The sequence below is a fragment of the Strix uralensis genome, chromosome 4 (assembly GCF_047716275.1).
Source record: "Strix uralensis isolate ZFMK-TIS-50842 chromosome 4, bStrUra1, whole genome shotgun sequence".
NCBI lineage: Eukaryota > Metazoa > Chordata > Aves > Strigiformes > Strigidae > Strix > Strix uralensis.
In genome coordinates, this window is record NC_133975.1 from 92,614,450 (window position 1) to 92,639,639 (window position 25,190).

Here is a 25,190-nt window from a genome sequence, read left to right on the forward strand (position 1 = left end):
TGGAAAAAATTCAACTGAAGCTTTATAAATAATTAAATTATACAAACACAATCAGGAATTGAAGTTTTGCATGCTGAATGAATATTTTATTTAGAACCAGTTTATAAAAATAAAATACAAAATAATTTGAAAACAAAACTTAAAACATTGTACAAAGCCTTGATATGGTACAAATGAGAAAATAAATAATTACAACTTTATGTACAAATGACAATTACAAGGGAATTAACTCTTTATGTTCTTGGGTGCCTGAGCAAACTTAAAAGGAAAAGAACAGCTTAGAAGATTTCTAAGCAGGGGAAGAGAAATGCAACTGCCAAGCAAGAAGATTTGATGGATTCAACATTTGTCTTCCTCAATGGTAACAAATAATTTTGGAACTACTTTCCACTTAATTTAGTCATGCTACAGATTTTACTACTGAGTACTTAATTCTGTATGGGGTGACAACATTGTACTTTTAATTAATACACAGATTTCAGTCTTTGTGGCATTGCCCAGAGATTTTAGAGTATCAGCCATTGGTTGGCAGCTTCAGAAAGCCACTACTTGTCTGAAGGCATTGCTGGTGATTTCCTTAATTTACTAGATTGGATATTCATAGGAAAACATTCGAAAATTGACATCTGTTAGCACAAGCACTACAATCTCTGGGCTGACTCTATAGAAAGAAAGTTAGAAGTTGGGGAAGAATTTCAAATCTTGCTTTCTAGCCAAGGAAGGTAAAGAGGATGCAGAGAAGGCTGCTAGGCAACTAATCCATATCTCCAGTCAGAGGAAAAAGATGTGAAATAGACAAAGAAAATCCCACTGCACTTTATGTCAAACCTTTATGACCTTGCCTGCCACACAGTAGATACGGGTTTAAAAGCATTTGAAGCCAGGCAGACCAAACCACACTGTATCTTTTGGAGCAAGCTGGTCTGCTGTTGTTATACGTCATTTATATAAAAGTTAGGTCAAAGATCAAGTGATCTCAAAAGGAAACAAGCATCTGTAACTCTAATTCCAGCTGAATTCCCCCAGACAGTTGTGGACGATCAGGACCTCCTATGAGTAGCCCACTTGTGGTACTGTTTTAGAAGAAACCACTTTGTGATCTTGGCCAAAGCTGGCTCTCAGCAGTAATTCTTGCACAAAAGGAGAGATCAAAGGGCATGTCATATCATAACAGTAATGAAACAAAAAAAAAAGCATTTTCCAATTTAAAATACAGCAACTGCAAGTATGATATTTATAGAGTGAGTTTATTCCTTCAGTCCCTAAACAGGGGAAAACAATTCAACAAAACAAGACCCTATACTGATTTTAATGGAAGTTTCACCTGCAGAAAACCAGCAAGAATTCCCAAGGATCCAAGTTCTTCACGTGGAGGAGAAACTGGAGCAAAATACATAAATGGCATATGCTAACATTTGGGTTTGTCACTATTACTGTTAAGAGAGAATCCGTTACCAATAGTGGAGAGTAAAATCAGGCTACACGTTCAAACCTGGATGGCTGGAGTAATTGCCAAGTTAATACATTAGACTTCAAAACAATACACTCCTATGTATTTTGCCTTAAAAAAACCCCCCAAAACAAAAAAAAACCCAAACACCAAACCTCAAAGGCTAATATTTAAAAGCCTGATTATTTAAACCACAGGAAAATGAGTGATAAAACTTTTCAGCATTTGACAGTATCTTAAGATAATTCCAGACAATTATTACACAATGCAGGGTGCCTTACATAATTTCTCTTTTACAAATGTTCTATGTAGGGAAGACTGGCTTCAAGCAGACAGCTGAGGTATTACCGTGTGAGGTGCGTGTTTATGCAATTTGCATATATTAGCTAAGAAATGTATGACCTATGCCTATGTAGTGCATGTAGTCAAAACAGCGAACCTTGCTTGTTTTTACCAGCGTTACCTGTTACTGAAAATTGCAGTAATTGGAACCAGACATTTCAGTCAAAAGCAAAACAGCAAACAAAACCCTTCAGTTCACTGCCTCTTAATTAGCTGAAAGAAGTAGAATAAAAATATTATGCACTGTTCCACAAGTTTCAGAAATAGGAACAAGCATTCAAAGCTTTTACCAGTTGAAGAAAGGAATCATGGATAATCATTCAAGGCTTTTATTTATATAGCTGACAGTTCTCTGACCACTCCTTATAGTGGAAACGCATACAGAGAATGCGCCACAGGGAATCATGGTGTTAACCTAAGACACCTAAGCAGCCCCTTGCTCACTGGAATTGACAAGACAGGCATGGCTCTCATCACCTCACGGGATCAGGCCTGCATGAAAAAAATTAAGATATATTATAGGCCTATAATGAGAAACCAATTTGACTTTGAGCTCTCCTTTATTCTCCGATTCCTTTTCAGAAGATTCCTCTCTCATTTAACATATATTTAAAAATTGAAGGCACATATCCCTAGTTTGCTGTTAGACCCTTTTAAGAAATTGGAATAATCACCTTCTTACCAGAATTTATGCCTCAGTGTTCCACAAAAACGTCCAATTCATTACAGAAAAATTCTGTTTTCAGTAAAGAGCCTGTAACGTATGTCTGGCTTTGTCTACATTCTCATTGAAGGGAAAAAGAAAGTATTTTTTTAGAAGCATTACAGTTCGCCATTGCAAAAATGTTACTGCAGTAAGAAGGACTTATGGGAGTTTTGCCCAAGTAGGACTATAAGATCAGGCCTTGTAAAATGGAAAAGACACAGAACCAGAATTAGGGCATAGCCAAATTACCGTAGATGGAGATCAGAGCGAATCAAAGCAAAACAGGCCTCAGCTCACTCTGGCAAATGAATTCTAGTAAACAGGATGCAATAGCTGAGACTGTTCCTATCTATATGTATATACACACAGATGTATGTATGTATATATGTTTCTATATAATATACAGTATCTATATAAGTGTATATATAGATACACTTATGTACAAATGCATATTTATATATATAAAATCAAAACTGTGTTTTCCCAGCTATAGTTAATACTGTAATACTACAAATTGGAAATGATAGAGCTCTTGCAAGTCTTTTTCAGATGAAAAATATTTCAAGCTATTTTTAAATATATAGGACCAGATCCTCCCCTTTACATCAAGACTGTTTAGTGAGGTATGTGAGAAAGCTCGATCTCAAACATGCAGACTTCAAGGCAAGAATATGTCCAGATTTCCCAAGACAGGATGTGGCTGGTGGCTATAATGAATGCCCCGTGTCACTCCCCAGGGGTTTACCTCCTGAATAATTGTATATAACTAGCAGTTAAGACCTCATACTGCTCCTGCCTTTGAGCACTGAAATTTTCTATGCTTACCGATCCTGCTCCAGTAGTAGATAGGTGCCTAGCATCATACAACTTGCCAGTGTTGCTCTACTGTATCACACCTTCTATTACTTTTAGCAGGGTTTTATTAAGTAGTAACTGGCATTTGTAATTAATAATGAGGTTTACTGATATTAATATAGATTTTTGAGGTTGCAACTTAAGATTGCTTATACCATGCAATATCGCAGCACAGAAGACTGTGAAATGTTCAGTCTTTTCAAGTTCTATTTTAGTTTAAAGGCTTCATGCCTCAGTTTCTCTAAAAAATGCTCCAGAGTGCTGCCCACAACACAGGAAACACCATAAAGAGGAAATGTGTGTGCAGCATCTGCATCTGCTACATGTCATGGCTCCATTGCACTGCCCTCCAAAGAAATGGAGACTTGAAGAGGACAAAGCAACAGCTCCTTGAATTATATTGTTTCCCAGCTAAAATCCCTGTGTAAGCTGCTGCGTGCTATGCAGAATAACTGTAACCATTTTGTACAATGGAGAAAAATCTTCCCCGTCCCTGAAAATCTGTTGCAGATAACCCTCCGTAAACCATTCAGTCACACTCTGCACAAGGGCCACACACATGTACACTGGTGTTTTTATGCAGAGTCAGTTGCATATTCAAATATCGAAGCTTACAGAGTGCTTGATTATACAGGCCCTCTAGAAATATTAAGCTAATATTTATGTATGAGCTGATCAGCTGACCATTACCTAACCACATTAACTGATTGCTACATTAGACTATAGTAAGCAATTCTGTAAACTTTTGGGGGGAGGGTATCAAGCAATAAAAAACTCCATAAGAGCGGGTAGTTCAAGATAAAGTTATTCACAATCACTCCTCCATTCATATCTTCACGATTTTCTCACTAGACCCTGTTGAATTCACAGCAAAAAGCAACTGGGGCTATACAGCCTTTCTACCTTTTTCTGCACTGAAAGAAGCCTTGTTCATCAATCACGATTGATAACTCTTTCTCCATTTTGGCATAGTTTACTATTTTTACATTGGCAAGTAGTTCAAGTACAAGTGAGTTTCTACAGCATTGATTTATTTTACATAGTAATGTATAACAATGGACAAGTTTGTACTTTGAAGACAGCACAGAAAATCCTTAGGTGTTATATTCTTTCTCACCTGTAAAGCAATTACCTGCTTCTGGATCCTGCTACACTGGAGAGAAAATATAAACACCTCAACTTCAGCATTTCAGGCAAGGATACATAAAGTTGGTACCTATTAAAACTGACCATGTTAATGTAGGAATAAGCTTACAAGACCATAATAAATGCTTTTCAGAAATAAGGGAGAGGGGAGGAAAAATAATCATAGAGCTGCCACACCACCTTAACAAATAGTTCCAGCAGTGCCCAGGGCAAAAATATTACAATGGGACCAAATTCTCTTTATGGTATACTGTAAGGATGCATGAGGAAAACAGGAAGGAAACAATGGAATTTGTTATTGTCACATTCATCTGTTAGGTATTCATTGACTGTCACTGCTTCTATATGACAAGCATTCGTAACAATTAAGAACTCACATTATGAAATAAAAATGAGTAACCACAAGCCCTATTTGTAATCAAAAATAAAAATACCTTTGAGTCTCTCTTCTTGTTCCATATGCAAACACACACACAAAATTATAAACAAAAAAAGCAAGCTGCAAGACAAAACATTGGCTGGTTGAGAAATCAGCAGTCCTTCAATCTTATACCAAGGTATAAAGGCTATTAGAATTTGTGCATTCCAGGAATTGTTTGGGGAAAATAGAAGATGTAATGCTAGAAGTATTCAGAAGCTAACAGAAAGGGAACTGTATTATTTGTGGTCCATAAATTACAAATGAAAATTGAGAAAGAATGAGTTTATAGAAGCATATACATATATGTATATATATAAATATTTATATTATATAATTTACCATGAGGACATGCAATTATTGGTATAGCACCTATTATACAATATAATACAAAGGAATAGGACTTTCCAATGGTACAGTTTCTTCAGAAAAAGCAGGTATACCCTACCTATTGCATTCATCTGTAGTGCTTGAAACCTGAATGAAATTAAGGTTCCACACTGTGCTACATTACATATGGGAAACAATATACATATTCATAATAAGAAAAGAAAAAAGAATAAATCAACATAGTCTGACAAAGCAAGTGAACTTCAGTGCAGCTCCAGGGCAGCTTTAATGCAGCATTAAAATGTGTTAGCTCAGAGACAAAATATTCCCTTTTTAATCCAAAGGTATTCATTTGGCAGAGGTTAAATAAAAAAGCACAGATGCTGGCTGGAGAGGCAATATGACTGCAGCAAGCAGATCAGTAACTGACAGGTCTCCTATGCATCCAGCATCCCCACAATAGGAATAATTAGGGAGAGCTGGCTGCATCTTTCTCAGGCTTGCATTCTTGTGCGTTACTACTCTTACCCACTATTCCCTTCTGACTATAGCAAAAGGTGCTGTACCGTTAAGTTCCCTACAGAGATCCTGTAGGGCACAAGAGATTATTAAGTAACTACCAAACAAAGTTGGAGGAATTAGACACCACAGACTTTACTGACAGACAGTGAAGCTTGGCTACCAAAAAACCATTTGGGCAAAACAATGACAAGAATCCAACATAAAAAATATCTCAGATTGCTTTCTGTATATTTTGCTCTGATGACTAATATTCTTAACCAGATTTTGTAAGGGTGTTAAGTATATTTCTGTCACCTGTAGCCTACCAAGTTCACGAAGTAGACAACCTCCTCATCTCTGTTTCGACTTTCATGTTTTTATAAAAAAAATGACCAGAAAAGCAAATCTTGGTTGGCAACCATCTCTGCACGATAAGATCAGTGGTTTAAGTGATCCATAACTAATGGAAAAACAAAAGCCAGCAATAACAAGAGTTAAGGGAAAAAAGGTACTTCTGTTTTCTAACTTATTTTCTAGCTTACATTGTAATTTATCATAAATCTGCAACATTCATTGAAGTGCAGACATCTCCTCCTTTCTCTCGTTTCCGAGACAGGAATACTTCTCCAAATGCTACCGAACGCGGTTTGAAGAACCTCACTATGACTCCTAAAGAAGTGCATGATATAGAACTGAGAATTAGCTTCTTGGATCCTAATGAGTACTAAACAAATTTCTAAAGAATATAGCTATAAAAACATCTTGGCAAATGTTAATATTCATTTTTAAAATGTCATCAGTGTCAAGCAGGGGCAAGGTATATGATACTTCCTTAGGTAAAAAGTCTGTGCCATGGTAGACAGGGGACAAGATGAGCGCCGAGTGACTCAAGAGATGTGTGCAGCTCAAAATGGAAGAGACTTATAAGGTAGAAATCGTCTTCTAAATTGTGTGCTTTTTTAAAACTGCAAAGACATGCTTGAGCAGTACTAGTCTCCCAGGTGGTGGCATTATTTTGGGAATAACCGTTGCAGGTTTCCTTACGTACTCCTTGAGTATGCAAGGCCTTAAATAGTTAGGCCAAATCTCCTAGCTAGGTAAACTAAAAACATAGAAAAAAATATCCTTTTAAAACACTCACCTTAGAGATATTTTTTACTCTAAATACATTGCACCTCATTGACTACCTAGTCATTCTTATCCTGGCCTCTACTTCCCCTCTCATAGATCTGCTTGCTGCCTGCTCTTAGGCAATGACTGGCCACTTATTTACACAGTATGCTTTCTCATGAATAGTTTATGATGCTTGCTTTCTTTAAAAAGCGCAGATTCAACACCTTTTTTTAATATACTTTTTTTGATTATTTTTTAAAATACACAGTACACAGACACAACATGCATCAGATTTAGGAGGAGGCTTTATACCTGTCAAGGCCCAGTTCCTATCTGCTAAGCTTAGTGGTTGATTTGCTCTTTCCTGTGGGAGTCTTAGTGTTAGGGGAATGGTGGAAGGAACTGCCAGATCCTTTCAGACCATTCTTGCTTGGTTTGTTGCAGCAGTGCTCTTGTTGGCAGGATCTCCTAGAAGATGAGGAGCCTGAATGGCTAGGAGGTGATTTACTCCTCCCAAGATGTGGGGATGAACTCCTCTGATCATGATGGGGTCTCCCAGCCCGGGACGGAGAAGAACTGGCAGTACGGGGTAAGGAAGAGCTCCTAGGGGAGGCACTGGGACTGCGTCGGGGGATAACAGGGCTTTTGGGTGGTGTTTTTGGACTATGTGGAGATCCTGGACTCTTACACTGGGTAGAACTCCTTGGTCTTTGTGATCCATTCTGTAGGATTTGAGCCAGACGAGAGATAAGATCTGAGTCCGAGCTGCTACTCCCTAGGACTCTGTATCTGCGTAACCTTAAGAAGAAATGAAGAAAGATTATTTCTGTTCCCATCTATTCACTAAAATTCATATAGAAACACAGTATCACTAAAAACTAGTGATGAGCTTACACTGCAGAACAGACACCTGGAGCTGAACTTTCCTATAAGGTAGAGGTGCTTGGATCTAGGCTTTGGCTTCTGTGTTGTTCAAATCAACACAGTATTTATATCTGCATAAACTCACTCACATAAACAGCTTAAGTGTTTACAGGGTAATTGAAATTTGCTGGTGGTGCTGGAAGAAACGCACTGAAGAGCAGTGCTTATCGCCTCTGTTTCGGAGGGTACATCCATTCCTGCACACCATCAATACACTCCTATACACAATTTTAAGGGATGACAAGGCAGAGCACAACTTCCTTCAGAGGATTTTGCACTATTGTATCAAAATTCTCCTTATCCCGGTTATGTAGGCACCAAAGAAACTAGATCGTAGTTGTCTGTATATAGAATTGGCAAAGGGGGACTTTTAGAATTCACTCTGCTCTCCTTTAATTAGTTGTTTTTACTTAGCCATGATCTGAGCATGGCTAGCTAACTCAATACTGATGGCTGGAATCTCCAAACCCGAATACTTAAAATGTCTACAATAAGAACAGTTTATTTTTCAAAGGGGCTGGATATGACAGATCCTATTGATTTCTCTGGGTTTGTGAATAATGAACAGTTCCAGAAAAGTGACCCCACTTTAAAAAAAAAGTGTAAAGATTTAGTTATAGATTGACAGGTTTCAAAATACTGGATACACATCTGCTGATGTATAAGGTTGAACGGTGAAGCAGGCTCCTTCTTGTGTGACAGCCTCTCCTCATTCATTCTCCAACAATGTAGGATTTCTCAGAGAATTGAAGCCCAGCATTTTTTAAAAACTAGTTAAAGGATGGAACTGCTACAGGATTACACACTGCATTGTAACGGCAGTCTAGCTCAAATCCATTTTCAACCTGAAAATCTATTTCTATTTTCTCTGCATTACCTAGCTTCTACCCCAGGTCTAGTAGGCGGTTTTCCTGGTGGTGGCCGAGGAAAGAACTGAGCTGAACTTGAACTGGTGACTTGATCAGTGGTTGCCCAGGACACTGGCCTTGGAATCTTGCTTTTTCTGGACTGAGGGCTGCTTGGAGATAGAGAGCTATCTTCCGTCTGCTTGCTGAAATGAGAGTCCAGTGTCAATCTAGAAAATGAGGATAACACATCATCCTCAGAAAAGGGTACTGGAGCAGCAGCCATTTTTTCCTCCAGTGACTTATCAGAGGCACTTGAGAGGTCACCAAGGAAAGATTTGAGCTGTCTCTTTTCCATAAGTAGTCTGACCAAGTCTGTCTGATGGGCCTTTTTTAGAAGAAGCTTTTCCTTTGCTGAAACAGGAGAAGAGGACTCTGACGTCGAGTCTATCTCTTGTGCTAAAACTGGGATTCGGCTCTGCCTGAATACAAAAGGAGATTTAACTAAGTCCTTCTTAGATCGATGAGAATTCTCATTTTCTGAAATGCAGTGGAATAATTCTCCATTTCTGGGAGCATTTTTCTCTTTTTTGTCCTCCTGGTGCAAAAAAGTAGTAAGGGCCACTTGGTGGCATTTCAAGTCTTGGATATGGACTTCTTCCTTATTAGAATGAAAACCATTTTCCTGAACTGGTGCCATTTTGCTTGCCTGTTTATTGACATGTGGGTTGGTAAGTCTTGAGGGAGAAAATTCTGATATTTTAGGAGTTATTGACTTCAGAACCTCATCTTGATTTGGCACCAAATAGACGGGCCTTGGCTTTGATTCTTCAGCAGCTTCAGTATTCGTTAGAGGTTCTTCCTCTGCAGATTTTGAGTTTCCTGGCAAAGAATTCTGTTCTTTGCTTAGCATTTCAATGGCATCCTCAGAAACCACTGGAAGCCTTTCTTCCTCAGCCTCCTCTACAGGAATATTTTCAAGTTCTTTCTCTTCCTGTATCCCACTATGTTGTTCAGGCAAGTCCTTTTGGCCACAGTCCAGGACACTGACACATTCTTTGACTAGTCCTTCCCTGTCAAGCACCTCTTGGCTGATATTAAGTACCAAATCTGGTCTGCTGGCACTAGCTGGAAGTGAGTCTTCTGTCACAACCAAACCTGGCAAACTTTCCTTCGGAGAGGAAAGTTCCATGGTGTGCTCCATAGACTGAGCATCCTGCTCTCTTTTCTCTAGCTGGTGGCCATAATGAAAGCTCTCTGAAGCAGACTGTGTGGATGCCACTGAAGGTCTGGGTATTGTTATCTGCATTGGGAAATTAGAGAAGGAAAAGGTGAGAAACTCAGAAATGTTATATAGATAACATTCTTTAAATAGCCTTTTTGATTCCATGTCTTCAAGATATAAGATATAATGATTCCTATGAATCTCAATGTTCAAATAATACCTAACTTCATAATTTACATCTAGATAATTAGAACCAAAATACTCTATCATCCCAAGACAGAAATGTGTAACAGGCTAAAACAAACATAATCTCAGTGGAAAATGTTGCCGTTACCAGGTAACCCTCCTGGAAATGAGATCCAGCCTAACAGGTAGGCTTTTTATTTATTTTATATTAGTTTGAAAACTCTTAGAAGTTGTATATAAACATAAAATCTTTAACAAGTACACACAGTATTTTTAGACAAGTACAGGAGACAAAGAACACAGCGAGTTCCAGATTCAGGAATGGACTTAAATTTCAATTTAGGCAGAATTTAGATACTTTGTTAACAAAACAATTAACAAAAAACTTTATTTACCCAATTAAATACAACCATACCCATAATACCTACATTTTTGTCCAGAAAAACTTCCCTGAGTACCCAAATTTCAGCTATTACCTTCCCTATGGAAGCTTATGCCTCCTTTTAACTAAGCAACCTGGTCAGGACATCTCCTTACCTAAGGTCATTAAGAGATTCACAAACTAAATATTCACACATCTAAATCCCTTAATAGGTCTAATCCAATATATACACTAAAAGCACTCCTAAAACCTCTATATAGTATTGAGTCAGAGTCCCTTTGAAAAACAGTTGGTTATGGTGAGTGCTGTCTCTAGTACATAGCTTAATTGTTATGAGCACATGTCCAGGAAATGGGAAACCTGTACTCATGTCTCTCCCCACCTGAGACATAAACCCACTTCCCCCAGTTCCCATCAAGTATGGACAAAACCAGAATGGAGTTGCTTCTCATGTTCCCCATTGAAGTCAGGCCACTGCACAGACAGAAATATAAGAGTCATGAGGTCAGAGGGTGAGAGAGCACACACAAAAAGTGAGAGGAGTTTGACCTCTATGGCCAAGGGAGGAACGCACTCTCATATGAAGAGGACTCCTAGATTCTGGTTTATACATATTGGATTGAGTTGTTTGGTATAAACAGCAGAAAATCAAGGGGCTACCCTTACACCTTTATCTATATGGACAGGGAGTTCAGCTCCTTTTTTCCTTGTATTCTTTAGCCTCATTCATCTGACACAGTTTGAGTTTGTAATACTCAACAGAAAGTGGAAGACCGGAGTCTGGGTTTGGACTGATGGTAGAAGAGACAACTAGTGGTAGCCTATCTCCAGTGTTGTCAGGATTCTGCTATGTTACAAGACAGATTTCACTTGACGTTGTTGCAGAAATTATACATGTTGCTGAGCTTAATGGGCTTTTGCAAGAGCTAGTATATTGGTACTACTGGGTGGTAGAAACCAAGCCCATCTGCCAGGACCCATAATAATTTATACTGTGTACTCAATCTTACAAATACAGAACAATTCTCCAAAATAAGAAATGGGAACTGACAGTGAAGGAGATATAATCAGATTTCCCATGAAAGTATAATAGCTTCATTGAAATTCATTGACATTTTTTTTCCATTTTCTTCATAGCCCTGTATAACAAAATTTCCACGGGTGCACATTTAGCTTCATGAAACACAAACATCCAACTGATATCGTAAACAGTTCACTAGAACAAAACATGAAACACAAATCACAGGCATAAAGCTGAATTAGAGAGGGGGCAATTATTTATGTTAAAGAAATTATTTCTACATTATAAAACATATTCTGAACCTCTCTAATTTACCCAATGCAGTTTTTGGACCTTAATCTAAAAATATGGACTCATATTTGTGAGAAATTTGGAATAAAATTTGGAGAAAAATATTTTCTTAGTTTTATAAGTAGGACTACTTGTTAGGCTGCAGAAAGTGGTATTTTGCACCAGGGAGTGCGGGAATAGCAGAAATGTAAGATAATTGAACTCCTGTTTTCTCGAGTTGACTTAAGCTGTCTGTATCATCTTCCCCAAGTTGAGATTTACTGAAATAGTGGGAAAAAAACCCAAAACTAAACCAAAACAAAAAACCCACTCAGACCTGCAGCAAGAGGCTACTTTTTGTCTCCCTGATAATTTGTATTCAAGTTCGAGCCAATACAGTCCCTTCATGTTTGCTGAATTAAAATGGTACATTGCGAAACAAACTGAAGTTACTCAGTTTCAGCAAAACAGTCCTCCTCATCTCCTCTCACTCTCAGCCTGGGTTCTTTCCTCTGAAAGAAACTCTTAATCCCTTCCGAGTTAGAGAAGTCTTTCTTACTTCAAAAGCTTAAAGCTTTCTTGTGCAAATCCAAGCACATCAGTTTAGCTACAAAAAACCCCAGAGGAAGTAGAATTTCACTTTTCCATGATTAGGTCAATTAGTGCCTAAATCTCAAGTGTTAAAACAAAAATAGCTCAGCAAGACCTCTGCACAGAAAGGAAAAAGGATAAAACTGGAGAAAAAATTAAGAAAAAATGTCTAGGAAACAGGGTAGCTATTCCATAGGCTTCCATACATCTCTAGAAAGCTGCTCTGAGGCAACACATCTCCAGGTATCATGCACCAAAGGACTCTCTTTCACATGACAGAGGAACATATTTTGGCTTGTCACACAAAAATCATCAGATCTCTTTGAAATTCTCAACTACAAGCTGGGTAAAAGTGGATTCAGGAAATTTTAATGCAATGTTGTCCTTGGAACAGCAGGTTCAGATTTTGGAGAGATTTTTGGGCATTTGCTGTCCGCTCAGCTCTATCTCCAGCTTGTTTCAATACCTTGTTCTCCAGGGCTACAGATGGTGTCTCCAAAGTAAGGTAATCTCGTAAAATATTTCTTTTTCCAAACTTTTCACTTGATGAGCTAGTCTGGTTGCCAATTCAAATAACCCAGGAATGAAAAAAAACAGAGTTGTCTTCCATATGTCTGAAGAAGGATGGATTCCATTAGAACAGTATTGTTCTGGTGTCCTCTCAATTTTCAGAGGTAAAGACAACCTTAGTTATTTGCTTTTAGGAGGATATTTATCTTCTTGGTACATTTCCAGAAGGGCTGCAATTGCATTTAAATCCTGCTTTGCTCAAATATGTTTACATGGAAGCTCTGTTTTCCTTGTGACCTCTCTCTCTCTCATATGTCAATTCTTTGTTAGGTGAACCCAGCTCCAATCTGAATTTTATTTACATTTTTCAACAGACTTCATATCCTTTGCCACATCTGAAGAGAGAATTTCCTAGTTTTTCAGGCCTATCTTGGCCAACCCAGATTTAACCCTTACACCCAAGAAATAGAAGAGTAAGCTTGTTGAACAACCTACAACAGAACAGGCAGGAGTTATTTGTGAAAGAAAAACATGGAACAAGTGCAGGAAAGAAAAGTATACTGGATGACTAAGTATCATCAAAGACTCCGTACTAGTGAATAGTTCACAGTTTCAGAAATGGCTTTTTTAACACATATATCACTTTCTTGATTTGTATTCACTTACAAACAAAAGTTTGTTTTCAGATGGTCAATAAACCCCTTATTAGTCTTCTCAAAGCACAAGAATTAAATCATATCCCCGCTGGGCTTGACATTTTACCTATATGTGCAATTTCAATGGGTAATCATGCAGAAGTGCCTTTCATGCAAGGGTTGCTACAACTTCAGGTGCAGCTTTAAGAGACAAAAGATCAAGGCCATTTTTTTAAAAATCTGTGAATGTGCATGAGAAAACAGAACTTGTATAGAACTGAACTCTATTAAATCATAGAATAGTTTGGGTTGAAAGGGACCTTAAAAATCATCTAGTTCCAACCCCCCTGCCATGGGCAGGGATACAAATGCTTTCATTTGGAAGAACTTGCATAGTCAATAGTCAATTACTGAAGAAATGGAAGAAGCTTGTAGACAATCCTCCTAAGGCTCCTTATAAGATTTCTTTGGGTAAAGCATCAGCTTCTTCACAAGGCTGGCCACTACAGATAACTTCATGATTCACACTATGCAGGACTCTAAGTAAAAAGACTGGAGGAAGTTTTGAATTCCTTAAAACAATTTAAATATATATATATATATAAAATTCTGTAGCCTTAATTATCCCATAAATAGTCCTCTTGCTCTCTTGTTTGTGAAACCTTGCAAGACAGAAGTCATAATCAAGGAGTCTGAGGAGGGCTGATCCTGACAAGTGAAAAATACACCAATTTAAATTATCATTTAGTCTAATTCGGGGAGACAGAAATCTCAAGGTTGTTCAGTGCATATCTAGTTACAAAACAAATAACACATGGCCTCATATGTAAAATTCAAAAAGCCCATCATAACCGTAAATGAACCTCATACTTTCTTTTCTTCTGCCACTTATTAAAATCTTACCCTACGAGATTTCTATGGCTGATCATGTCAATTTTGTAAAACACTGAACCTGAGGAACAAAGATTACAATGCGATGTGGGCAATTCATCTGAGAAGAAAAATGTGGGGAATAGAATTTAAAATGCTGCCTCTCAGCTCCCTATAATAATCAGTTTATAACACTACCTACCCAATTATCGCAACAACAGAAGTTACGTGATAGAGCAGATTACTGAAAATGGCTGAGACAATATATGGAACAACGAATTTAAGGTTCTCCTTTCACTACAAAATATTTGAATGAAATTATTACCACCACGGTCTTGAATCCTTTGGCCTTCCCTAAATAATTTCTTCATTCCTTTCTGATTTCTCAAATTAGCACTCGACTGAGACAAAAAATAGGACTGCATTTTCTTCAAGAAACTTTACAAGATGGTGAGTGGGATGTTAAGAAGGAAAAAGACCAAAACAACAACAACAACAACAACATAAATATCTCTTGGACATCTGTTATGACATCTGACAAACTTTCCTCCTTTTAAACCTTTGACAGGCTGCAATAGCAAGTGATACGCTTCTATAAAATCCTCTGTGAACGTATACAGCAAATTGCAGAGGAGTGAAATACTGAGTTTTGGTCTGCAAAGTTGCTAAGTCTGAAAGATCTAAAGGTGTGATTACGGATTATTGTACAATACCAGCAGGTAAACATCTGACCTCTCAGCAATAGCTTCTTCCCTCCACTCATGTTGCCTGATACTTCTGCAAGCATGTCAGTGCTGTCAGGACTTCAGGCCTCTTAGAAACATGGTGTACAGATCTGTTGTTCAGCTAATACTGTCATTATTTGTAACTTCTCACATTAATAAGCCGTTATCATATTACTTGGCATTCTGAAGACACTTTACATAATTCTTCCCTGCTTTAGTAAACTTTGTGTATCTAGGAGAACAAACCTCATGTATCTTTTCTCTTTTCCCTGCTTCTCTTTTTCATCTGTCATTAGCTCTATCGCCTACCAGGAATCTGACCAATGTTAGTATGAGTTTGCAACTTGTGCAATACCAAACAACCTCCCTGAATCTTTCCAGTTCACCAGCTTCCTCTTACTTCATGGAGTTTTTCTTTACTTACGTCACTTAATTTCTATTTCCTTGCACAACGATTGCCTCTTCAAAGAAATCTGAACTGCAGTTTGTATATGAGTTGTGTAAAGGGTAAGGAAAGTTTGTGTAAAGGATATGTTAGCACACTGTCCTGTAATTTACTGCTAGTGTCATTCTGACATGAAAAACCACTGCTATGCTTACATCTCTGTAGACAACTTACCTAGCTTACTGTTCAGAACAGCCCTCCTAGTTTTCAAAATCCTCCCTACCTACTACTATCATTCCTACTGACTTTTTAGAGTCTAATCCTTTGTATCCCTTACATTCCCTTTCCAGATTAAATTCACAGCAGGGAAGAAGTTAAATATAATTAATTATAGATTTTCTAAACTACATTGGCTATTTCTACAGACAGACTAATATGGGGATAAACAGGAGAAATATATGGCTGTAATACTCTCTACTCTGCTCTCATGAGACCCCCCCCGGCAGTGCTGTGTCAAGCTCTGGGGCCCCCAACATAAGGACATGGACCTGCTTGAATGTGGCCAGAGGAGGCCACAAAAATGATCAGGGGGCTGGAGCACCTCCCCTGTGAGGACAGGCTGAGAGAGTTGGGGGTGTTCAGCTGGAGAAGAGAAGGCTCTGGGGAGACCTTACAGCGGCCTCCCAGTGCTTAAAGGGGCTACAGGAAAGATGGGGAGGGACTCTTGATCAGGGGGTGTAGGGATAGGATGAGGGGTAACGGTTTTAAACTGAAAGAGGGCAGATTTAGATTAGATATAAGGAAGAAATTCTTTACTGTGAGGGTGGTGAGACTCTGGAACAGGTTGCCCAAAGAGGTTGTGGATGTCCCCTCCTTGGAAGTGTTCAAGGCCAGTGGAAGGTGTCCCTGCCCAGGGCAGGAGGTTTGGAACTAGATGATCTCTAAGATCTCTTCCAACCCAAACCATTCTATGATTCTACAATTCATGGTGTTATGGAACAGAAGATCAGAGATGATTGTAAGTTTTGATACTGAATCCCTTTCAACAGTCCCATATATATGGTACCACAAGTATTGCAGGCATTTGTAGGAACTGATGGTGCCCAGGACTCCACCTTCTGTTGTCAAAAATTCACACATGACAGGCACTAATCCTAACTAAAGAGAAGTAGCATATGAAGGCTTACTTATATCTATCTAAAAAGAGAAGCATGTTGCTTTCCACAGCTCTTCAGATGTATTCTTTCTGCTATTCTATAATGCTAATTTTTGCATTGACTTATATGGAGGTTGCAAGAAATGGGCAGTGAATAGAATACAGATGCAGAGCTGTGAATGTACAAGATAACTGTGTTCTCATATTCTCTAATGTGACAGGTATCTTTTGAGGATAAAGAACATATAGAACTGTGTGTACAGTCTTTCCTTAAGGCTTATTAATCATGGCTTAATTTCAGTGTTCTTTAAATATCTTCCCTTTTCAGTTATTCCTATGCCACTTACCAGGTAAAGGAAGATTTTTTTTTTTTTTCCTGACATAAACCCATATTCTCAAACATCCAATAAGGCAAATAGTGATTGCTCTAAAAGCAGTATCTTTAATTGCTTTAGAGTATGGCTGTCATTGTAATAAGTGGCTAGTTTGGTAATGTGACTAAAACAAGTACAAATTTAATTTGAAACTTCATCTACATAACACATAAACCAACTGAAGAATATTCTTGAAATTTACTTATATTGTTGGAGAACTGGGAAGCAGCGGTGCTTACAGACTATTACTTCATAACACTCAGACAATACTCTTGTCATATACTCCCATTAAGAATGGGCTGGTATTGTAATATTTTTCTTGAGTTCCACAGAGACAAAGCAAGCATGAATTTGCCTTAATGCACAGTTTAGAGATGTGGAAAGACGGCAACTGAAGCCTGTTTCACCTTTCCATCTCACGCTATTGTTTCCTTCTTTACAGAAACTGAATTCCTACCTTACCATGGTTATTCCTAAAGTCACAAAAGATCTAGAGATTAAGAACTATTTTCAGAAGCTTGACCACTCAAAGACTTTTTCCTCTGGAAAGCTGGAAACTACTGATTCCATGAGGATTGTGGTTTTAGTAACAAAGCCAGTGAGTTCATATCACACTTTAAGCAGCACAATATATTCAGCATTTCTAAATCTAAATTTTATAAAACATCTAACAATCTTCATTAGGATGTTAATTAGTTCTCCATGAGATGTTAAGTTAAAGTATACTTAGGGACTCTGCTGCTCAAGTATACTTAGGTGCTCAGTTAAGAAGCAAAATAAACCACTACAAATTAGAAGGTTCCTCCTCTAACAGAGGACGCAGTAAGTACAAAGTGACATTTATTTTTTTAATGGTGCAACCACTTTTGGTACATAAAATGCAGTTAAAATATTTTCACAGCTATTATTATAGCTAATAATGATTTAAGCAAACCTCACTTTGTTTCAGCAGCTGTGAGATATTAGTATATATTTTCCTACTTTAGAAAGAATTTTTACTACTTTTGAATGATCTTTTTGAAGCTAAGCTCTATATTAATATCTGACCCTACAGAGAGAATAACTGCAATTTTCAGAAACAATAAAAACACATGCTAATATTTCCTCAGGAAAACCCTGAACTCTCATTTTCAAAGCCATATTATACCTTTTCATAAGGACCAGTACATTTTTTTTTAAATACAGTATCTTCTTTGAAAAATTCATTTGATATGCTCTATTCTAAGCCCAAATTCAATCTAAGTAAATAGTTTTTCTTTGTCATGAAAAAAAGACATACATAGAGACTCTTAATCACATAAAAACTGTTTTTATGTGTAACAGCAGTGGGGTCTGGCTACTACTTCTTAGATTAATTCTGAATATTTGTCTCCAATATATCAATTCCAACAAAGGGTCATCACGAAGTATCAGGTAATTCATAAGATCTGCCTTAATACCCATGTGCAGATCTCAAATATGACAATTTTTCTGTTTGTATCTGGTTCCTATGAGCCACTGTCTAATTCTAGGTTACTGCTGTGCTACACTTATGCTCCAGTTTTGCTATTTACAGTATATTTTTGATTTTTTGTAAAGGTAAAAGTATCTTTCATATTCAAAGAGCAACACTCTAAAAAAAGCTCCAACAACACATAAAAAAAAAAATTAAAACCAAGAGTCTTCCTGACTTATGATCCTCCAGTCACTCATTTGTATGTTGCAATAAATTAAATCCAGTTCTATCCAGTTATAAGATTGGCACTATATTAGCACATGTTGCCCACAGCTGTGTTATGCTCGCAAGGGAGAGAATCTGTGAACACTAAAATTTCAACGGATGAATCAAACATACCAGAAGAACTGATGAAACCATGCAAGTATAATTTTAATACAAATTCTAATTTCAGAAGGATTATAATTACTGTATACATAAAATTGAATTTTCAAACTTGAAATCCAGATTAAAATTTTCTTAAAATCTCTCCTCAGAATTATCAGGATCTGTTTGAAAGCATTATGGGTTTTCTCATGCCCACCGTGCGCTACCACCAACAGTGGTTGTAATTCACATAAAGAACTAGCTGCTTTCAGTTTGCTTACAAGCATGCCTAATAGATATCCTTTAGAGAAGACAGACCTAGAGACAGGTGTCTTACCGATACTATCGATACTAAGGATCTTTCTCTTTTCTTACAATGTTTTTTTTATGTACTCTCTCCTCTGCACACAAGTTTTTATAGTTTCAAACTCTGCAGACACAAAGATGTGATTAGAATCCAGCTTATCTTTTAAAAACAAAATACCTGGAACTTTTGGCAGCCTATTATGTTACATAGTTTTGCCTTTGTGAACAGGAGTGATGATAAATGTAATAGAGCAACCTGCAGAAAGAGAATGGCCAAGAGGGTTCTGTCACTAAAAGTGGATGCAGTCCCTACAGCCAACACACTGTTTGAAAAAAATGAAGACGTTGATATTGACTGCTTGTCCTCAACTGTTAATTCCTTAATTTATAACTTGAAAAGTTTGCATTGAAAGAACAGCTAACCTAATACGCTGTGATTTTTAATTCTTCTTTACACCAAAGGCAGATGTGAAAAAAACACACATGAAGAATTTCTCTCCTTCAGACAAAAGACCCTACTAAGCCTTGGAGGCAGCATTTAGGTTTCCATGTATCAAGCAATTTCCTCTGCCACTTGGGTAAAAGCAACAAATAAAACTTTTTACTTGTTTGCACTAGAATGAGAGTGTGTTGATGAAAGTTGTTCAAGAAACATCATTATCAATATAAAATCTAGTTGCTTAAAAGAATGGGAGTAACCTGTGAGCTTATGTGTCTTCCAGACATCTTTTTTATTCTAAAATAATGTTTCCTGATATTCCTCATCCTATGTGGTTTTGTATGAAAAATTGACTTACTCCAGAGAAACCTACTAATGAAGAAAATAATGACACTGTAGCAGGGATCATATGTTGATTGCCTTTCAACAACCTAACAGTAACAACTGAAAACAGTAAGAATTCTGAACCTGAGCTTGTCTTTTTATCTGGTCATAAGCATTATCAAATGCTTATTTTCATGGATGATAAGTGAAGGCTGTAACATCATATCAACTTAATTTTCAGGCTAAAATTTCTTGAAAAATTAACAGTTCTTAACAGTCACCCTGTCATGACTGAGATCATACAACATCTGCACATTTTCTCTACTTAACAAAATTAGATCTACTGTGTATGAAACAGTTCCAGTAGCTATGAGCTGGACTAATACCTTGAAATTTCTACCTTGATTAAACCCAATGTTGTAAAAGGTATTAGCAGCCTCTTCAGATAAACCTAACTTAAACCTCATGCTGACTCATTATAGTTTCCATCAGGATAGCGAACGGGGGTGGGGGGATAACAGAAAATCGGAACCCTTTTTTCCATAGCCAACTTTAACCATGGCAGCAGTAAAAAAAAAAAAAATAGACTCACTGAACAAAGAAAAGCTTTTCCCTCTTTTCCTTCCAGGACACATCTATTTGATAACGTACCACGTCTTGAAACTGAAATTCTGAAGAGGATTTTGGACAAAGATTCCTGACATTTTAATGAATAGGTACAATGCTAAATCAAGAGTTTTAACTAGATGAGTTCTAAGGCAATCTTAATGTACCTGACAACTTCAAGTTAATGCTACTAACAAATTAAAAATAATTTTAAAAGAACACTGTAAGAAGAGAGGAGTATCTCTGGGGTTTTGTTTGTTTATTTGTGGTTCTAAAAGGTATTGATAAATGTGAAAACCAATGTAAATGTTTATCTCTTGCTATTGCAGACTAGTGAAACCTGCCAAAATGAGTTCATAAAAAATGGCAAAATTTACAACATTTACGTGCACTCCTGGCTCATAAATCTAAAACATCCAAAATAAAATGACAGTTATAAGGGATATGCATTCTTTCTCTAAATACCCCTTGAACACGTCAAGAAGTCTTACCTTATTCTTCGATAGGTCCCTGAATTCCAGTGAGATGCTTAAAAATTAAGGTAAATTTTTCAACTCAGATCAGTATATTATTTCTCATCTTGGATATGAATATGAATATGATGGTTTGCATTTCCATAGCATCTTGTGTGGGAAGATTTCAGAGCATTTTGTAACTAATAATATAACTATATAACTACAAAATATTTTTGTAAATGTTCCAGTAAGGTAAAAATTTGTGAAAATTCAGACATAAGAAAAAAAGTGCCAATAATTCCGATTGGCTTAACCTGAGAGACACAGGTTATCCGTCCCTAACACAATGAATAACCGCAAAAATCATTAAATTAAAATTATCCCCCTTGTACATGTCTCATTAAGTACATTGAAAAATGAAAATATGCCAGAATGACACAAAAACTGGAATCCACCTTTGTTAAGGGCTGAATCTTATTGTATAGTAGCCAGTTTAGAAGTATTCTAGATGGCTGCTGTGGCTAGAAGAGGTGTTCGCTATCTTATTGAAGAACTAGAGCTGAGAAACCATAGAGATCAAAATCTGAGGTCACTGATCTTGATTGTTTCTCAAGACACAGTTACACAGTTTGCACAATGTCTACCTAAGCAATCTCTTCAGACAGACCTCTGGCCAGTAGTTGCGCACTCACATCTCCTTTTCCACTGACCTCACACAACACTCTATGCAGTCCTCTAATGAACAGAGTTCAGAGAACTTATCTGGCTTAAAAATTCACAGAAATGGGTTATGTTTCAAGAGGATTTGCTGTACATTTGGACCATGCTATAGAGGAAGAGGATGCTAATAGCACTCTAGCCCCACTCTTCAGATTCAAGTACAAAGAATTCCTTCTGGTTTTTGTCAGGTCTAATGCTGCCAGACTCTTTCTTTGTGCTGCAAATTGAATAACTAAGGAGAGTAGAAGCAAAATACTCCAATTCTCTTCCATAATATATGTATGGCAAGAGAGGGGTTCTCTTTATTGAACAAATAAAGGTAGACCTACATCCTATACCCTCTCTGCACTAGTGAGCAGAGAATATACAGAAACTTCATGACCTATTCTATCTGATGTCAAAATAGAGGAAGGTGGGTTACAGTTCCTGAACCCTCACTCATCAACAATCAGGAAAGAAAATCCCTTTGCTTGATTTCAAGAACAAATGTAGCATTTTTTATTTTTTAATACATGAAACTAAATTCTACAACACAGATTCCCCTACTTCTGCAATTCATTAGTTATGAATGCTGAACAAAATTGCAAACAGCAGGAAATACACAAAAATATATTCAGTACCAAACATTTATACAGAATAATATAGAATGACATTAAAAGTCTTTTCCGTACTTAACTGGAGAAAAGCTTTAGGTTATTAACATGCATATTCGTCTTTCATGCTGCTGGAACTTCTAGCTTGCTAAGGACCTAATATTACTGCACTGTAGAAAACAGAAGGACTTGCAAAAGTATTTCAGTTCTTCAGTAAGCCATAAAGCACACGAGGCCTTCATTATTGGAATGAACTAAAGAATTACGTGCTTGTAGTTTCCATAGCAAATGAAAAACTGGAAGTTAAATTCTCAACAGAGTCAGGACTTTCAAAATCACAGCTTGAAAAAGAACACAGCGGTCATGGACTTACCAGGTAAAAAGAAAGAAGAGGCTGAGAATGCTACATATAATCCTCACTCCACTCAGTAGCCGCACCTGGCACAATACCAATTCTTTTTCACATGACAAGAAAGTATATCACTTTGCAGCCCCTATTAATACTGCTGCTGTATTCATTTGTTGGGTACTAAGGAAGCCAGAGAAGACCCTCTGCACCAACCTACTTTCTTTGAGTATTGTGAGCAGTTTGTTAATTATACCTGCAATACATTCCGATTGGAAAATTTAAATCATAGATGTACAGGCAAAAGAAAATAGGTCATTTTGCATCCTGGGATACAAACTAATCCTGAAAAATACTGAAGCTTAACTTTTAATGAGTTAATTTCTCCTAAGTCCTTTTCCCTAGTCGATACGTCAGTCATCATGAAGAATATGGTATTTTGGTATCCCATCAAGTTCACAATAACAAACATTTGGCAGCTACTGTTAGTCTGTTTCCATACATTGAGGGCAGAACTATTTTTTTATATTTAGATAAAAAGCGGCCAAGAGCTGCAGGAAAAAAACACTGCTTTTTGAGCTAACAGATAAAATGCTGATTTAAGTACACTAGCTACTTGGTTTGCCTTGTTATCACTCACCACTGATCCTATGGAAGTTTGAAAGAAGCTAATGTTGATGGATTACTTTTAATATCGACACTTCCGTGCATGATTCACTGAAAAAAACCCAAGTCTTTCACACAGAAATATTTATACTGAAAAATACATTGGAAATAAAAGGCAACACAAAATATAATTCAAATGAAATATTAATGGTAAAATGATGATGATATGTTACGGTCTTATGCATTAATGCTATGTCATACTGCTTTACCAGTCAATGCAAACTCATGCTGCTTAGCAAATCTCAGTATTTTTGTGACTAATACACAAATTATGGTTAACTTCAAATATGATTCTAAGCCTTCATCTTTTTCATATTGAAATGAAACTGGGAGTACGGAACTATGAAAAGTCCTCTTTCTCAAGTGACATTTTCCATTAGCTATGATTCCCGACAATTCCCATTTTTGCTTTGTATACTGCAAGAAGTGGAACAATTCATTATTTGTTCATTCCCAAAGTAGCAATTTGACTATCTCTAGATCCTGTTGTCTCACATTAAAATAATTTAAGAGAGTCCAAATTTTAATATGTGTTCACAGTTCGAAATCTACCTGGTACTGATTATAGGAACACATAAAAAAGAGACATTTTAATCATAGTAAAAATCTGTTTTCTGGATTTTATAATCCTACCTTTTTCCAGAGAAAATCCCTCTGAGAACATGCAACTATCTTCCAGAACATCCAGAGATGCTTGGTGCTCCAGATCATAACCTGAATAACAGCTATTTAAATATTCCCCTCTCTCATTTTACCTCTTCTAAGCAGGACAATATCTCTTCCTCAGAGTATTCCTGACTCTGTTCCTGAACAAGATCCATTCTTATTCCCTAACTTGATCTTTCAAAATATTTTTTAGGATGTTGTGTATAGCAGTATGACTAGCATATGCCTACTACCAGACTGTGCAGAGCAACTGAAAATGTTAAACTTTGCAGATGACTGCTACACTGCAGTCACTTTTATGAAGACAAGGCTTATTCACCTGCTGAAGTTGTGCTTTTGAGATGCGAATGACAGGGGGGAACTTGTTGCCACAGGGAATGACAGGAAGCTGCCTACGACCAGTTGAGCGGGAAGAAGAGGAGTGGCTCTCAGCTGATTGACTCCTTGGTAAACCAGCCTCTTTCAGAGGGTCCGAGTGGATGGATAGATAGGCTATAGGGCTCATGGTGCGGAGGATGGGACTTGAAATTCTTGGAGTGGAGAAATGCAGCATATGAGATGAGTTGAGCTGTGAGAACAACATGGTGGGGAAGAAAATAAGGTTTAAAAATCAATACTTTAATAATTCTTGTTTATGTCTTGCCTATGCGCATTTTCTTAGAAGACCATATTCACACCTCCCTCACAGGCTAAAAGCTGATGATTTAAGAGGTATCTTAAGTCTAATCTTCACGTTTTCCATCAATTTTTAAAAATCCAGTATCAAAATCAAAAGTGAGCATCCTTTCTCTAGCTGGCTCCTACCTTCCTTCCTTCCGTCAGTAACAATCTAGGGCAAATTTAATAAACTAACACAGTCTGTTCCAAGGACATTGCGCACACAAACTGGTTGATTGTTGACTGGTCCTTGCAAATGCTTAGCACATTGTGTTTTCTGAGACGACTATAGTTTTAGCATATACACCCATTGCAGGCTTTACAAATATGACTGTACAACTACGGCTATAACAGCATATATTAAGAACCATAGCTGACAGGATTAATCAGTAAGTTTAGTACTAAACAATTTTAATGAAATTTCCTAAATATGGGATTGAACTAGAAGGATATATTGACCTGCAGAATCCATGAACAATTGCTTCATCTTGAACTACATCACTCAAGCATTTAGAAAAGGGGGGGAAAGGGGGGGGGGGGGGGGGGTGGAGAACAGGAACTGTAAAGTCAAAGTGTTCCAAACTAACTCTTTTAGAGAAAGTACATTTTCAAGTTGGTTTTTGATGATTCTGATAACCTATAGCTTTGACA

The 25,190-nt window shown here is 37.3% G+C and overlaps 1 protein-coding gene across 3 annotated transcripts in view; it reads right to left on the reverse strand.

The window, feature by feature from the left end:
• Positions 1–64: 64 nt before the first annotated feature.
• Positions 65–25,190, reverse strand: part of TTBK2 (tau tubulin kinase 2) — a 108,603-nt gene continuing 83,477 nt past the window's right edge. For 2 of the 3 annotated variants that reach the window (XM_074867888.1, XM_074867890.1), the window contains 3 exons: positions 24,202–24,450; positions 8,663–9,933; positions 65–7,659 (listed from right to left, as the gene is read on the reverse strand). In XM_074867888.1, coding sequence (XP_074723989.1) covers positions 7,191–7,659; positions 8,663–9,933; positions 24,202–24,450 — 1,989 coding nt within the window. In that variant the 3' untranslated portion in view covers positions 65–7,190. The remainder of the gene's footprint in view (positions 7,660–8,662; positions 9,934–24,201; positions 24,451–25,190) is intronic. The other variant, XM_074867889.1, reaches the window with a different exon arrangement.